We start from the raw sequence: 14,535 nt of genomic DNA, 5'->3' as shown, positions 1-14,535 counted from the left end.
CACTGTCAACGAATGGCTAATTGTGATTAACAACAATGACAACAACAAACAGGTTAAGTAAGTTACTTAATTACTTTTCACCATACTGGAAAAAAGTCCAAATGCCCAGTTATAGCCTAGAAAAGCCTACCCTGAGCCTCTCCCAGTTTCACCTTGGATCCTTCTGCCCTTGTTTAGTGTGTTCTGTCTTCCATGGTCTCATCCCCATTTGCTCAAAAGGCCAAGGTATGTCTCTACCTCCAGGGCTTTGTCCATTCTAACCCCTCTATTAGAATGCTTTTCCTCTGGCCTGGGGCGGTGGCTCACACTTGTAATCCCAACACTTTGGGAGGCTGACGTGGGTGGATCGCTTGACCTCAGGGAGGGTAGAAGACCAGCCTGGACAACATGGTGAAACCCCGACTCTACTAAAAATACAAAAATTAGCAGGATGTGATGGCATGTGCCTATGGTCCCAGTTCCTCAGGAGACTGAGGCAGGAGAATTGCTTGAACCTGGGAGTGCAGTGAGGTGGGATTGCAATTCTGCCTAAAAAAAGAAAAATAACAAAGTAATCAATAAGTGAAAACTAGGTGCAAGTAAGGAGTTTATTAGAGAGCAAAGTGGGCAAAGGCAGATTTTTTTCCAAGTCCCATTTTCCCCAAAGGCTGTATTGTTTTGTACTTTCTTTCTGATCTGCTGCATTTTGGGATCCACTTGCAACTTAAACCTGATGTTGGCCAGGTGTGGTGGCTCACGCCTGTAATCTAGTACTGTGGGAGGCCGGGGCAAGTGGATTGCCAGAGCTCAGGAGTTTGAGACCAGCCTGGGCCACATGATGAAACCTCATCTCTAGTGAAATACAAAAATTAGCCAGATATGGTGGTGCACGCCTGTAGTCCCAACTGCTTGGGAGGCTGAGGCAGGAGAATCGCTTGAACCTGGGAGGCAGAAGTTGCAGTGAGCCGAGATTGCTCCATTGCACTCCAGCCGAGGCAACAGAGTGAGACTCCATCTCAAAAAACAAAAACAAAGCAAAAAAAACCTGATGTTAACAAGAATGTGCACAGTGATAAGGCTGTATACAAAGTGCAGATGAGGTGGACAAATTGAGGCGAAATCAGATGAAAGCAGAGCTTGCGACTCAGGACCCTCTCCTTCCTGGGAGCTGAATAGATTAGGGTGGTAGGAAAGAGGCTCTGGCTGCAGGAGAGCTCTGGGTGGGCCCAGAGCAACTGACCTGACCTGGTCTCCCTTACCCACTCCTTTAGTGGCTATCACTTAGAAATCAGTATCCAGGTCGGGTGCGGTGGCTCACGCTTGTGATCCCAGCACTTTAGGAGGCTGAGACAGGTGGATCACCTGAGGTCAGGAGTTTGAGACCAGCCTGAACAATACGGTGAAACCCCATCTCTACTAAAAATACAAAAAAATTAGCCAGATGTGGTGGTGGATGCCTGTAATCCCAGCTACTCGGGAGGCTGAGGCAGGAGAATGGCTTGAACTCGGGAGTTGGAGGTTGCAGCGAGCAGAGATCGCACCATTGCACTCTAGCCTGGGCAACAAGAGCAAAACTCCATCTCAAAAAAAAAATTAGCCGGGTGTGGTGGTATGCACCTGTAGTCCCAGCTCCTTGGGAGGCTGAGGTGGGAGGATTGCCTGAGCCCAAGGAGTTCGAGGCTGTAGTCAGCTCACACCTGTAATCCAGCACTTTGGAAGGCTGAGCAATTGGACATCTACAAGCCAAAAATGAACGCTGACCATACAAAAATTAACTCAAGAGGCCAGGCGCGGTGGCTCACGCCTGTAATTCCAGCACTTTGGGAGGCCAAGGCAGGTGGATCATCTGAGGTCAGGAACTGGAGACCAGCCTGGCCAACATGGTGAAATCCTGTCTCTACTAAAAATACAAAAATTAGCTGGGCCTTGTGGTGCATGCCTGTAATCCCAGCTACTAGGGGAGCTGAGGCAGGAGGATCGCTTGAACCTGGGAGGTGGAGGTTGCAGTGAGCCAAGATTGTGCTATTGCACTCCAGCCTGATCAACAGCGTGAGACTCTATCTCAAAAAAAAAAAAAAAAAACAAGTCACCTGCCGGGTGCAGTGGCTCACGCCTGTAATCCCAGCACTTTGGGAGGCCAAAGCAGGCGGATCACCTGAGGTCGGGAGTTCGAGATCAGCCTGACCAACATGGAGAAACCCCATCTCTACTAAAAAATACAAAAAATTAGCTGGGCGTAGTGGTTAAGGAGTATCAATTGAATGAATGTGTGGTGCTTACAGAATTGGCTGTTACAAACTGGCATCTCCCAGGATAATTTTTAAAGATGGAGTCTTGCTGTTGCCCAGGCTGGAGTGCAGTGGTGTGATCATGACTGACTTCGGCCTTAACCTCCCGTGCTCAAGGGATCCTCCTGCCTCAGCCTCCCAAAGTGCTGGATTACATGTGAGCCACTACACCCAGCCAAGATTATCTTCATAATTCAGGAAAATGGAAATTGCTCCAAGATGCTTTAGAAGGCTGTGCATTTTCCTCCTTTGAGGAAAGAAAATTACGGACTCCTTTTGCTGCACAGCAGGCACCTGCCCCATTGCCTCAGGAGCATCTGTAAGCTGAAGGCGTCCCATCTCCAACGTTGGAGTTGATCTCCACCTCCACCCTTAACCCCATCCTTAGAGACCCCCACACCTCCATAGACACACACAGAAGGCTACTGACGGTAAATTTAATAAAGCATTAGCTGGCTCCTGCTTCTTGGGGTTAAAGATCAAAGAGGAAGGGCATCACATCTGTAAGAAAAGGAGAGAGTTCAGGAGTTTATGCTTTACAGTTGCTGTTTCCTAGGCCTGGGATGCTCTCTCATAGCAAGTGATCTGCTTCTTTCACTCAAGGCTCAAATGCTGCCTCTTCTCTGAAGCCTCCCTGCACTGCTCCAGGGAAAGTACAAGTACTCTTTGCACATAACCTCTATTAGTGTGCTTCTCATGTTGTGTGCTTACTATTGCCTAGGCTGCTGGGCTTGGTAAGGCCAGCTGCCCCTTAGTGTTTGCCCATGGATTCCTGGCACATCACGTCCCACATTGGTGGGGGAGGTCTCACCTCAGGCAGGCATCACCTGAAGGTCTCAGATCACTGCTAATCCCTGTTTCCTATAGAAGATGCCCCCCCGCCCCCCCACCACGGTGTGACCCAGGCTTCCACACTCAGTCTTGGGTCAGGATCCTCAGGTCTCCTCCCCTTGGGCCCACGCACGACAAGTCTTCACACCTGGCTGGCTCATGCACTGCTGGATACTTTCCAGCCGAGTGGAAGCCAAGGCGCGGGCCTCCTCCGCAAAGCGGCGGTGTCCCTCCTCGGTCAACTTCCAGAGGCAAGATCGAGGCCGTGTGCTGGCCCCACCCTGCATGCTGACAGGCACTTTCTCAAAGCTGTCTCGAAAACAGAGATTGTGACGGACAGTATTCTTCCAGCCTTCCGGGGCTGTCCGGAAAAAGGGGAAGTGTTTTCTGTGGACAGGGAGGAGAGGTAAGGAAAGGGATGTTATGTCTTGGGAATGCCCTTCTCTGGAGCATGTTCTACCCAGGGGCTTCAGCCCCTCTACAGGGGGATAGTAGCAAGTTGGCCTGGAGTTGCTCTTTGCTGACTGAGCACGTGGCAAAGCATCCACATGGTGTGTGGCTCACCTGAACCCTCCCTCCCTCTGAGGGCCCAGGGCTTGGACCACAGCATGAACAAAGCAGAATCAGGCCAAGCATCTCCCATAAGAGGAATCTTGATCGAGGACGGAAACCACTTGAAAATGCCTATTCTGAGACATTAGGCACTTTTCCTAACACTGGGAAAGGGCCCAACAAACTCCCTCACACTCATGTGAGCAGAACTTTCTGAGCTAAATGGAAAACCCTTCTCAACTGGGTTCCCTGCGCCCCTGGGGGTGCAGGGAGCTGTGCCAGGCAGTCCAGTCCTAGCAGAAGCAGGTGGGAACTGTTGGGGAACCTGACTTTAGACTGGCTCATCTTCAGAGGATGGTGGAAAACTGTTACCTGACCCAAGTGAATTTATGTTTTAAAGGAGAACTATACCCAAAGAGCACTGAAAACTAGTTAAAAAGAAAAAAAAAAAAAGAAAAAGAAAAAAAGAACTAAAGTCATAAAAAGGTTGGAGGGTTCTTTAGATGTGAAAAGGGGTGGGAATGGATATGTTCCTGTACACATGTGGGCACAAATGCGCCTGGGAAAAGGGAACTGGGAACATACTCGTCCTCTCAGACCCAGATAGGGAAACCAGGTCAGCAACCCAGGGCCTGGGATGGATTGGAAGGCATCAGCCCAGGGCCCTGGCCCCCACTTCCCCCTCCTCACAGGGCCCCCGGCACATACCGAGTGAAACTGTAGATCTGTTGCACGTTGAGGCCACAGGGGGGACTGTTTCTTAATGCCAGGGCAATTAGGTGGAAGTAATTGAGAGGGGGCCGGGACCAGAGCCTCCCCGCCTGGCTGCTGGCTTGCCGAAGCCTCCGACTCTGGAGGGGGGCCCTTTTGTGAGGGGATGGGAGAGCCACAGAGGAGCTGTCTTCCTGGTCCTCAGCCTCCTCCTCTTCTGTGAGCTAGAGGAGCACAGAGTAGGAACTGGTCCTGACTCCTCAGCCTCTACTCCAGGGTGCAGTGGCAGGAAGGGGGGGTGGTCTAAGGCCACCATCTGGGCTTCTCCCCAACCCAAGCATGAAGGTAATTTCTGAACCCATTCGCCTTTTGCTATGGCTAAGAGAGCAGAATTGTGATGGCTCTTCCCCATGCCCCTCACCTACTGCCCAAGTCCGGCTCCCACCCCCAGAGATCCATACCTCCCAGGTGCTGGGGGAAAAGGCAAAGCGCTTCCGAGGGGGAGACCACTTGCTGGAGGACCGGGACAGTGATTCCACCCCTGTGGCTTCTGAGCAGCTGGCATCTTCCTCCTTCTGTGGTGGCTGAGACAAGGGAAGTGTGCTTGTCAGATCCTCCCTCTTCCTAGGTCCTGGGACCTCCAGTTTTCCAGGGGGATACACGATGTTGGGGTTTACCCACATCCAGAGGTTGGGTTCATAATCTGGACCTGTGCAGAACAAAAGGAGATTGTGTGCCGCAGCCCACTGGCTTTGGGTGCCCTTGGTCTCCAGCCCAGGTCACAGAAACAGGTCAGAGAACTCAATACTTACCATCCTTATCAGGGTTGGGTTTTTTCTCTAGGGGTAATTTTGGTGGCTTAACAATTCGGAGTTTATACCTGGCAACTGGCAAAAAGAAAGAGAGAGTCAAAACATCCTAGGATATCCCTTTGTGACCCTAGGATCCTAGGCATTAAGGCTTCTCTGGGAGAAGGTATTGTGGGCCTTGCCTGGGGAGTTAACATCACATTGTACTTCTACTGGTTTTCCCTTTACCTCTCTGACCTTCTCATTCCCCTCTGCATTCTTTTCTTCTCACTCTACATATACTGTCCCTGAATTGATCTCCTGCATGCCCGTGGCTTCAGTTAACATCTATAAAAAAAATGTAGAGCTCTCAAATCTTCACCTCTAGCCTAGCATTCTGTGCTAGCCCTTAAGGAGAACTACTTACTGGATATCTTTACTTGGGTAGCCCACAGGCACTTCAGACGGCTTCTAAAACTGAATTCCATCTTGTTGCTCTTCCTCCTGTATTCTTGTTTTTTTCTGAGACAGGGTCTTGCTGTGTTGCATAGGCTGGAGTGCAGTGGTGTGCTCAAGAGATTCTCCCACCTCAGCCTCCCAAGTAGCTGGAACTACAGGTGCATGCCACTACGCCCCATTAATTTTTGCAATTTTTTTTTTTTTCCAGATGGAGTCTTGCTCTGTCACCCAGGCTGGAGTGTAGTGGCGTGATCTTGGCTCACTGCAACCTCCGCCTCCCGGATTCAAGTGATTCTCCTGCCTCAGCCTCCCGAGTAGCTGAGATTACAGGTGCCTGCCACCACGCCCGGGTAATTTTTGTATTTTTAGTAGAGCTTTCACCATATTGGCCACGCTGGTGTCTAACTCCTGACCTCATGATCCACCAGCCTCAGCCTCTCAAAGTGCTGGGATTATAGGTATGAGCCACCGCGCCCGGCCTAATTTTTGTATTTTTTGTATAGATGAGGGTCTCACTATGTTGTTGCCTGGGCTGGTCTTGAACCCCTGGGCTCAAGCAATCCTCCTGTTCAGGCTCCCAAAATGGGATTACAGGCGTGAACCACCATGCCTAGCCTTCCTGTATTCTTTGTCTCAGCAAGTGGCACCACCATTAACTGATTGTTCAGGACAAAAACTATTTTTGCCCCCTCACTGTCACTATGAGTGTCATTATATTACAGATGAATCTAGGCTTTTGTTTGGGAAATGACATACTTATCGGAGAGCTTAATTAGAGAGGATGCCTATTAGGTTGCTAATATTCAACATAGTACTCAAAAAAGGAAAAAGTAGCAAAAGATATAAACATAGGGTTTTTTTTTTTGAGACGCGGTCTTGCTTGGTTGCCCATGCTGGAGTGCAGTGGTGTGACATTGGCTCACTGCAATCTCCACCTCCCAGCTCAAGCAATCCTCCCATCTCAGCTCTGAAATAAATAACTTTTTTTTTTTTTTTTTTTTGAGGCGGAGTCTCGCTCTGTAGCCCGGGCTGGAGTGCAGTGGCCGGATCTCAGCTCACTGCAAGCTCCGCCTCCCAGGTTTACGCCATTCTCCTGCCTCAGCCTCCCGAGTAGCTGGGACTACAGGCGCCCGCCACCTCGCCCGGCTAGTTTTTTGTATTTTTTAGTAGAGACGGGGTTTCACGGTGTTCGCCAGGATGGTCTCGATCTCCTGACCTCGTGATCCACCCGTCTCGGCCTTCCAAAGTGCTGGGATTACAGGCTTGAGCCACCGCGCCCGGCCTGAAATAAATAACTTAAAAGACTTGAACAAAGACTTATAATACATACTATTAAGATGCCAGTTACCCTAAAATGAATCTATAAGTTTTATGCACATATTATAGTACAAAAATTAAAGTTTGGCCAGGTGCGGTGGCTGATACCTGTAATCCCAGCACTTTGGGAGGCCAAGGCAGGTGGATTACTTGAGGTCAGGAGTTCGAGATCAGCCTGGCCAACATGGCGAAACCCTATCTCTACTAAAAGTACAAAAAATTAGCCGGGTGTGGTGGCGCTTACCTGTAGTTCCAGCTACTTGGGAGGCTGAGGCAGGAGAATCACTTGAACCTGGGAAGCAGAGTTTGTAGTGAGCTGAGATCATGCCACTGTACTCCAGCCTAGGTGACAGAGCAAGACTCTCTTAAAAAACGTTCAAACATAGTAAAAATCACCATAAGCAAAAAAAAAAAAAAAAAAAAAAAAAAAAAAAAAGCAAACTTCAACCCAAATTTCTTTCTTTTTTTTTTTTTTTTTTTGAGACAGAGTCTTGCTCTGTCACCCAGGCTGGAGTGCAGTGGCGCCATCTCAGCTCACTGAAAGCTCTACCTCCCGGGTTCACACCATTCTCCTGCCTCAGCCTCCCGAGTAGCTGGGACTACAGGCACCTGCCACCACGCCCAGCTAATTTTTTTTGTATTTTTGTAGAGACGAGGTTTCACCATGTTAGCCAGTATGGTCTCGATCTCCTGACCTTGTGATCCGCCCGCCTTGGCCTCCCATAGTGCTGGGATTACAGGCATGAGCCACCGCGCCCGGCCTCAACCCAAATTTCTCAGTTCTCTAATATATACAGAGCTCCTACAAATCAGTATGTAAAAGGTCAACACAAACTTACAAATGGGCAAATGATATGAATCAGCATTCACAAGGAGGGGATAACTGAATGGCTAACAAGATGATCAGTATTATTAATAAGAAAAACACTGTAAGATAATGAGATAATCAAATTGACTAGAGTTATAAAGATAATACCAAGTGTTGAGAAACATGCAAAGAAATAGAATCTCTTATTATACTGCAGTTCTGAGTATCAACTGGAGCAGCCCTTGTTAAGAGCAATGAGGCAGGACTACAATTTACCTTACTGTTTGCTCCTGGATGTATATTTTCAAGTTAATACAGGAACTTATATACTAATCAATCTCCATTGTTACTATCATCTACTGACCTCCTGTTTTAGCTCCTGACTTACTGTCACTCTCCAACACTACTCCTGCCTTAAATCTTGGTTGCTGGCCAGGTGTGGTGGCTCATGCCTATAATCCCAGCACTTTAAGAGACTTAGGCAGGCGGATTGCTTGGGCCCAGGAGTTTGAAATCAGCCTGGGCAACATGGTGAAACCCCATCTCTACAAAAAATACAAAGATAATAGTCTAGCCGAGTGTGGTGGTGTGAGCCTGTAGTCCCAGCTACTCAGCAGGCTAAAGTGGGAGGATGGCTCGAGAGGGAAAGGCGAGGTTGCAGTGAGCCAAGCTCACGATACTGCACTCCAGCTTGGGCAACAAAGCCAGACCTTGTTTTGAAAACAAAAACATGATCTTTGCTGTTTATTGAACTCTTCTCCAGCGAGTCTGACTTCTACTCTACTGTAGACACTCCCTCAGTCATAACCTAAACTAACAACTGCAACCTCTCCATAACCTCATTTATGCACCACATAAAAATGCACCACCTTGTGTCTTTCTGGCTAACTCCCTCAACCCCAACTATGATCCCACTGAGATCACCAGTCCACTGAATTATGGTTTTGGCTCACTCGTTTGGCAGAGGTGGATTTAGTCAGGGTTGTGGTTTGGCCAACAAAGTGCTCCAAAGCCACAGACGATCCAGGGAACCTGCGTAATATTTGACCATGGGATTCAAGTTAGTTGAATAAGGGTAGACACATCAAGTGACTGAAACAGTGAAAAGGTAGGATCAATGGACTGCTGATCTCATTGCGACCCAAGGATAGCACCTCTGGATGTCTGTGTCTCGCTTTGGCACAGATCCCCCATGCTTTTTAAAGGACACTGTTCCACAAATCTTCCCCTCTCTGTCCTGTGTCACTGATTTTTTGTCTTTGTTGGGTCATTCTCATCAGCATGCAAACATGCCGTTAATTCTCCCATTTTAGGGACCAGGTGCAGTGGCTTATGCTTGTAATCCCAGCCTGCTTTAAAAAGCTGAGGCAGGATGATTACTTGAGCCCAGGAGTTCAAGCCTGCTCAAGGCTGCAGTGAGCTGTGCTGGTGCCACTGCACTCCAGCCTGGGCACCAGATAAAGACCCTGTCTCTAAAAAAAAAAAGAGAGAGAAGAAAAGAAAGAAAAATAAAAATAAAAAATACCATCTTATTTCCTGTTGAAGCATAACGCATTGCCTCTACTTCCCCTCCTTCCATTCTTAAACCCCCTTCAGTCAGGTTTTACATTCTACCACTTAGTAAAACCACTAGCCAGGGACCTCTGCTTAGTTAAGTCCAATCATCACTTACATTCCACTCATCCAACCACTCCCTCCTTGAAAGGCTTTTTCCACTTGGTTTCCAGGACACCACAGACCCCCTACTTTTGATTCTCAATGGTCTTTTTTGCTAGTTATCTCTCTTCTCTCCAATCTCTTTACAATGGACTGCCCCCAGGGCTCATTCTTGTTCCTCCTCTATTACTCCTTAAATTCCACCCATATACCAAAAGACCCAAAATTTACATCTGCAGTCCCCACCTCTCTCCAGAACTCTAGGCTCAGGTATCCAACCGCAGACTCAACACTTCTACTTGGATGTCTAAGGATCTCTCAGCTCAGCATATCCAGAATAGAATTCCTGATTTTCCTTCCTAAACCTGTATCCCACTTGCAGTACAAGGCAACTCCATCCTTCCACTAGGTCAAAACACTTTGAAAGGCTCATACTCAGTTGTCTGTCTTATACTCCATATCCAATCCATCAGCATAGCCAGCTGGTTCTCCCTGCTACTACCCTGGCCCAATCTACCATCATCTCTTGTCTGGATTACTACTGCAGCCTCCTAGTCTCTGTACATCCACAGTCTACCCTCAACACAACAGCCAGAGTGATCTTTTCAAATACAGATCATGCAGGACTAGCCACATAATTTGTAGGGTCCAGTAAAGAAAACATGAGGCTCCTCATTGAAAAATTATTAAAAATTTCAAGACAGTGATAGCAGTGTATTAAACCAAACACAGGCACCTAGGCAACTGCATGGGTGACACACTCATGAAGCAGACCCTGAGAGCAAGTCACTCCTCTGCTCAACTTGGGAAGTAGGAGGATTGCTTGAGTCCAGGAGTTCGAGACCAGCGTGGGCAACATAGGGAGATCCCCATCTCTACAAATACTAAAAAAGTTAGCCAGTGTGGTGGCCCGTGCCTGTGGTTGCAGCTACTTTGGGGACTGAGGCGGAAGCACTGCTTGAGCCTGGAGGTAATTGTGCCACCGCACTCCAGCCTGAGCAAGAGCAAGAGCCCATCTCAAACAAAACCTTAAAACCAACCCTCATCTGACTCAAAGTCAACCCTAAAGTCCTTAGGGGACAGGCATTCCTGCTCTCAACCACACCCTTCGGAGCTCTTTATTTACTGTCATTCAGCCTTACTGACCTCCTTACCACTTTCCCTTCAAGTACCCTCTAGGCTCACTCCTCCCCTCCTATCAACTCTTTGCTCAAATATTATGTTCCTAATTGAGTTCAACCCCACAATCTTATTAAAACTGTAGCTGCCGCTGGGCGTGGTGGCTCACACCTGTAATCCCAGCACTTTGGGAGGCCGAGGCAAGCAGATCACTTGAGGCCAGGAGTTTGAGACCAGCCTGGTCAACATGGTGAAACTCTGTCTCTACTAAAAATACAAAAATTAGGTGGGCATGGTGATGCATGCCTGTAATCCCAGCTACTGGTGAGGCTGAGGCACAAGAATTGCTTGAACCTGGGTGGCAGAGGGTACAGTGAGCTGAGATTGCGCTACTGTACTCCAGCCTGGGCGACAGAGTGAGACTCCATGTCAAAAAAAAAAAAAAAAAAAAAAAAAAGGCCGGGTGCCGTGGCTCACACCTGTAATCCCAGCACTTTGGGAGGCTGAGACGGCGGATCACGGTCAGGAGTTCGAGACCAGCCTGGCCAACAGAGTGAAACCCCATCTCTACTAAAAATACAAAAATTAACCGGGCATGGGGGCACGTGCCTGTAGTCCCAGCTACTCAGGAGGCTGACGCAGGAGAATTCCTTGAACCCGGGAGGCAGAGGTTGTGGTGAACCGAGACTGCACCACTGAACTCCAGCCTGGGCAACAGGGCCAGGCGCCATCTCAAAAAACAAAAATAAACAAAAACAAACTGTAGCTGCTACCATATGCTTCCCCTATTCCTGAGTCTCCTCCTGTTCTTTCCCCATTGCAGATGATCACTTTATAGCATACTATATGGTCTACCCATTTATTATACTTATGTGGATTATCTATCTGCCCCCAGTAGAATGTAAGGTTCCTTGTCTGTTCTGTTCACTGTGTATCATGAGTTTCTAGAACAGTGCCAGGTCAGTTGGAGGTGCTCAATACATATTTCTTTTTTTTTTTTTTTTTTTTTTTTTGAGGCGGAGTCTTCACTCTGTCGCCCAGGCTGGAGTGCAGTGGCACCATCTCGGCTCACTGCAAGCTCCGCCTCCCGGGTTCGCGCCATTCTCCTGCCTCAGCCTCCGGAGTAGCTGGGACTACAGGCGCCCGCCACCGCGCCCGGCTAATTTTTTTTTGTATTTTAGTAGAGACGGGGTTTCACCGTGTTAGCCAGGATGGTCTCGATCTCCTGACCTCGTGATCCGCCCGCCTCGGCCTCCCAAAGTGCAGGGATTACAGGCGTGAGCCACCGCGCCCGGCCTCAATACATATTTCTTGAATGAAGAAATAAGAAAGAATGTTCATTACCATTAATTATGGTGGCAAAGAGTTGGAAGCAATCTAGGTGTAAAGAAAATTAAAATGTAAAAGGTGGGACACCCAGCAGATAGAATAGTAACAACAATCAAATAATGAACCAGGCCTGAATTTAGCAACGCAAAACAACAGCTCTCAAAAACAATGAGTGGAGAAAACAGACGTTAAATGGATTAGGGTTGGTTATGGGAGTAGCGGAGGTAATGGAAGGAAGGGTGGAGACTTAAGGGGCAAAAGGAAGAGTTAAGGCCGGGGGCGGTGGCTCAGGCCTGTAATCCCAGCACTTTTGGAAGGCCGACAAGAGCAACATGGTGAAACTCCGCCTCTGCTAAAAATAAAACAACTAACAGGGCGTGGTGGCGCACGCCTGCAATCCAGGCTACTCAGGAAGCTGAGGCGGGAGAATAGCTTAAATGCGGGAGGCGGAGGCTGCAGTGAGCTGACACTCTAGCCTGGGAGACAGAGCAAGACTCCGTCTCAAAAACAATAAATTTGGAGAAAAAAAAAAGTTAATCCAAGGGCCTTGCAGGCAAAAAGGTACCATGAATGTGGGGAGTAATTACCTCAACTCTCCACACTTGAGGTCCAAAGAAGAAAAAGAAAACCTAAAAGATCGCAATGGTCAACCAAGCATTTGGCAAGTACGGAGCACTTCTAGGTGTCAGACAATATGTTAAGAGGGAGAATACAGCCATGGATAAAACGATGAGTCCTGTTTTTTTAAGACACGGAAAAGTAACTGAAATATACAGTATAGCAAATGGCGACCAGCGCCAAGACGAAGACCCAGAAGAGGCCTTGGAATGTTCTGGGAGCCTGGCGGGTGACGTAGAGTGGAAAGCCTCCGTTTTTAGGTAAGACCAGCTGCCCTCGGGCAGCTTCCAATTGAGTCAGAGTCAGGCGCGAACCGCCCCCGCCCCACCACTCCCGAGTGGAGTTCGCCAGTAGGGGTGGAGTGGGGGCTGCGGAGCTAAGCCCGGGGGGCTCGGCCCCCGCAAGCCTCCCCGGGAGGCGGGGGCGAAGGCTGGGGAGCCGCCCGGCCCCGGGGTCCCGCGAGCCCCTAGGCCACCCCGCCGCCACGCCCAGCCCCCACCGCACCCCACCCGCTACTCACGTTTCTGCTCGGCTAAGGAGAGGTGAGATGTGGTGAAGGCCAGAAAGAGCTCGTTCCCCATGTCCCAGTCCAGCAGTCCCGGGACCTGGCCATGGAGGCTGGCCCAGAAGTCGAGGTGCTGGAGCTTCACGTCCACCTTCGGGGCGGGCAGAGGCGCGGCGGCGCGGAGTGGGAGCGCGGCGGCTGAGGAGCGACCTTCACAGGCGCCTTCTCAAATGCGCCGGCTGCGATTGAGTTAGCTTGGCGGCAGCTCAGGTGTGGAGCGGTCCATTTGACGCCTTTAATCTCCTCAGGACGGCGCCGAGGAACGCTTAGGAAGACCCTCCTTGACCCTACCCTTACATGCTGGGGGTCGAGGACCTGGGGATCCGGAAGGGACCCCAGACTATCTTCCGCATCCTCGTTTGCCCAAGCCCCTTATTTCATTGAAAAGGCGCCATGGTCACGTGATCGTATTTATTTATTTTTATAGTTTTGCTTTAACATTGATCCTTTCTACCATAATTGTAGTTACTTTCTAAAAGTTATGAAAGGTTTATGGCTTATCCACAATCACATCTGTAGTAGATGGTGGAGATGGAGTTAGATTGGATGGTGATTTGATGAAAAAATTTTTTGTTGTTTTTCGGCCGGACGCGGTGGTTCACGCCTGTAATCCAGCCCTTTGGGAGGCCGAGGTGGGCGGATCACCTGAGGTCAGAAGTTTGAGACCAGCCTGGCCAATGGTGAGACCCCGTTTCTACTAAAAATACAAAAATTAGCCGTGCGTGGTGGCTCAAACCTGTAACCCAGCTACCAGGGAGGCTGACGCAGGAGAATCGCTTGAACCCAGGAGGTGGAGGTTGCAGTGAGCCGAGATGGTGCCACTGCACTCCAGCCTAGGGGACAATAAAATTAAAATAAAAATTTTGTTTTTAATGATTTCAGATTTGCAGAAAAATCCCAAGAATGCTATAAAAAATTCCTGTATACATTTTCACCCAGATTCACCAATTACACCAATTATTAACATTTTATCACATTTATATTTTTATTTCCATATATACTACATATATATTATGTTTTGCTTAACAATTTGAGAGTAATTTGCAGACATCGTGTCCCTTTACCTATAAATATTTCTGTTATTTCCTAAAAACAAGGATATTGTTTTATCCAGAAAATCAGAAATCAGAAAATTTAAGATTGATTCAATGTTATATTTAATATATGGTTCTTATTCAAATTTTACCAATTGTCCCAACAATGTCATTTATATAAATTTTTTTTCTGGCCTAGAATCCCTTTCAGCACTATGCAATACACTCAATATCCGTGTCTGTTTACTCTCCATTAATCTGGAACAATTTCTTTTTTTTTTTTAAGCCAAATTTAGCAATAGGGGCTTGTATACCAACTTTAGTGACACTAATGTTATTAATAATAAGTTCTGATAACCCACTACCATCAGACCAGCCATCTTTACTCTTTTTTTTTTTTTTGAAATGGGATTTCACTTTGTCACCCAGGCTGGAGTGCAGTGGTGCAATCAGCTCACTCTAGCCTCGACTTCCCAGGCTC

The 14,535-nt window shown here is 48.3% G+C and overlaps 1 protein-coding gene across 5 annotated transcripts; it reads right to left on the bottom strand.

The window, feature by feature from the left end:
* Positions 1–2,690: 2,690 nt before the first annotated feature.
* FOXR1 (forkhead box R1) lies at positions 2,691–13,188 on the bottom strand. Of its 5 annotated transcripts, none has more exons than XM_065529084.2 (6): positions 12,976–13,188; positions 5,577–5,760; positions 5,174–5,248; positions 4,823–5,070; positions 4,359–4,585; positions 2,691–3,485 (listed from the first exon to the last, which is right to left on the bottom strand). In XM_065529084.2, the coding sequence occupies exons 2-6, from the start codon at positions 5,635–5,637 to the stop codon at positions 3,203–3,205; spliced, it is 894 nt and encodes a 297-aa protein (XP_065385156.1). In that variant the 5' UTR covers positions 5,638–5,760; positions 12,976–13,188; the 3' UTR covers positions 2,691–3,202. The 5 variants fall into 5 exon arrangements, with proteins under 5 accessions (XP_065385156.1, XP_005579923.1, XP_065385155.1 ...); XM_005579866.4 differs by lacking the exon at positions 5,577–5,760 and having other exon boundaries at positions 2,691–2,768; positions 3,247–3,485; XM_065529083.1 differs by lacking the exons at positions 5,577–5,760; positions 12,976–13,188 and adding an exon at positions 7,170–7,266 and having other exon boundaries at positions 2,691–2,768; positions 3,247–3,485.
* Positions 13,189–14,535: the final 1,347 nt, after the last annotated feature.

The sequence above is a fragment of the Macaca fascicularis genome, chromosome 14 (assembly GCF_037993035.2).
Source record: "Macaca fascicularis isolate 582-1 chromosome 14, T2T-MFA8v1.1".
Classification (NCBI taxonomy): Eukaryota; Metazoa; Chordata; class Mammalia; order Primates; family Cercopithecidae; genus Macaca; species Macaca fascicularis.
This window is presented reverse-complemented; position numbering and strand designations above follow the sequence as displayed.

Coding starts and splice junctions, on each gene's coding strand:
- FOXR1 (XM_065529082.1), bottom strand. CDS start 7,251: ATGATCTCAGCTCACTACAAACTCTGCTTCCCAGGTTCAAGTGATTCT. Junction 5,071..5,173: donor ACCCAACCCTGATAAGGATG/GTAAGTATTGAG, acceptor TGTTCTGCACAG/GTCCAGATTATGAACCCAAC. Junction 4,586..4,822: donor TTTCCCCCAGCACCTGGGAG/GTATGGATCTCT, acceptor GTGCTCCTCTAG/CTCACAGAAGAGGAGGAGGC.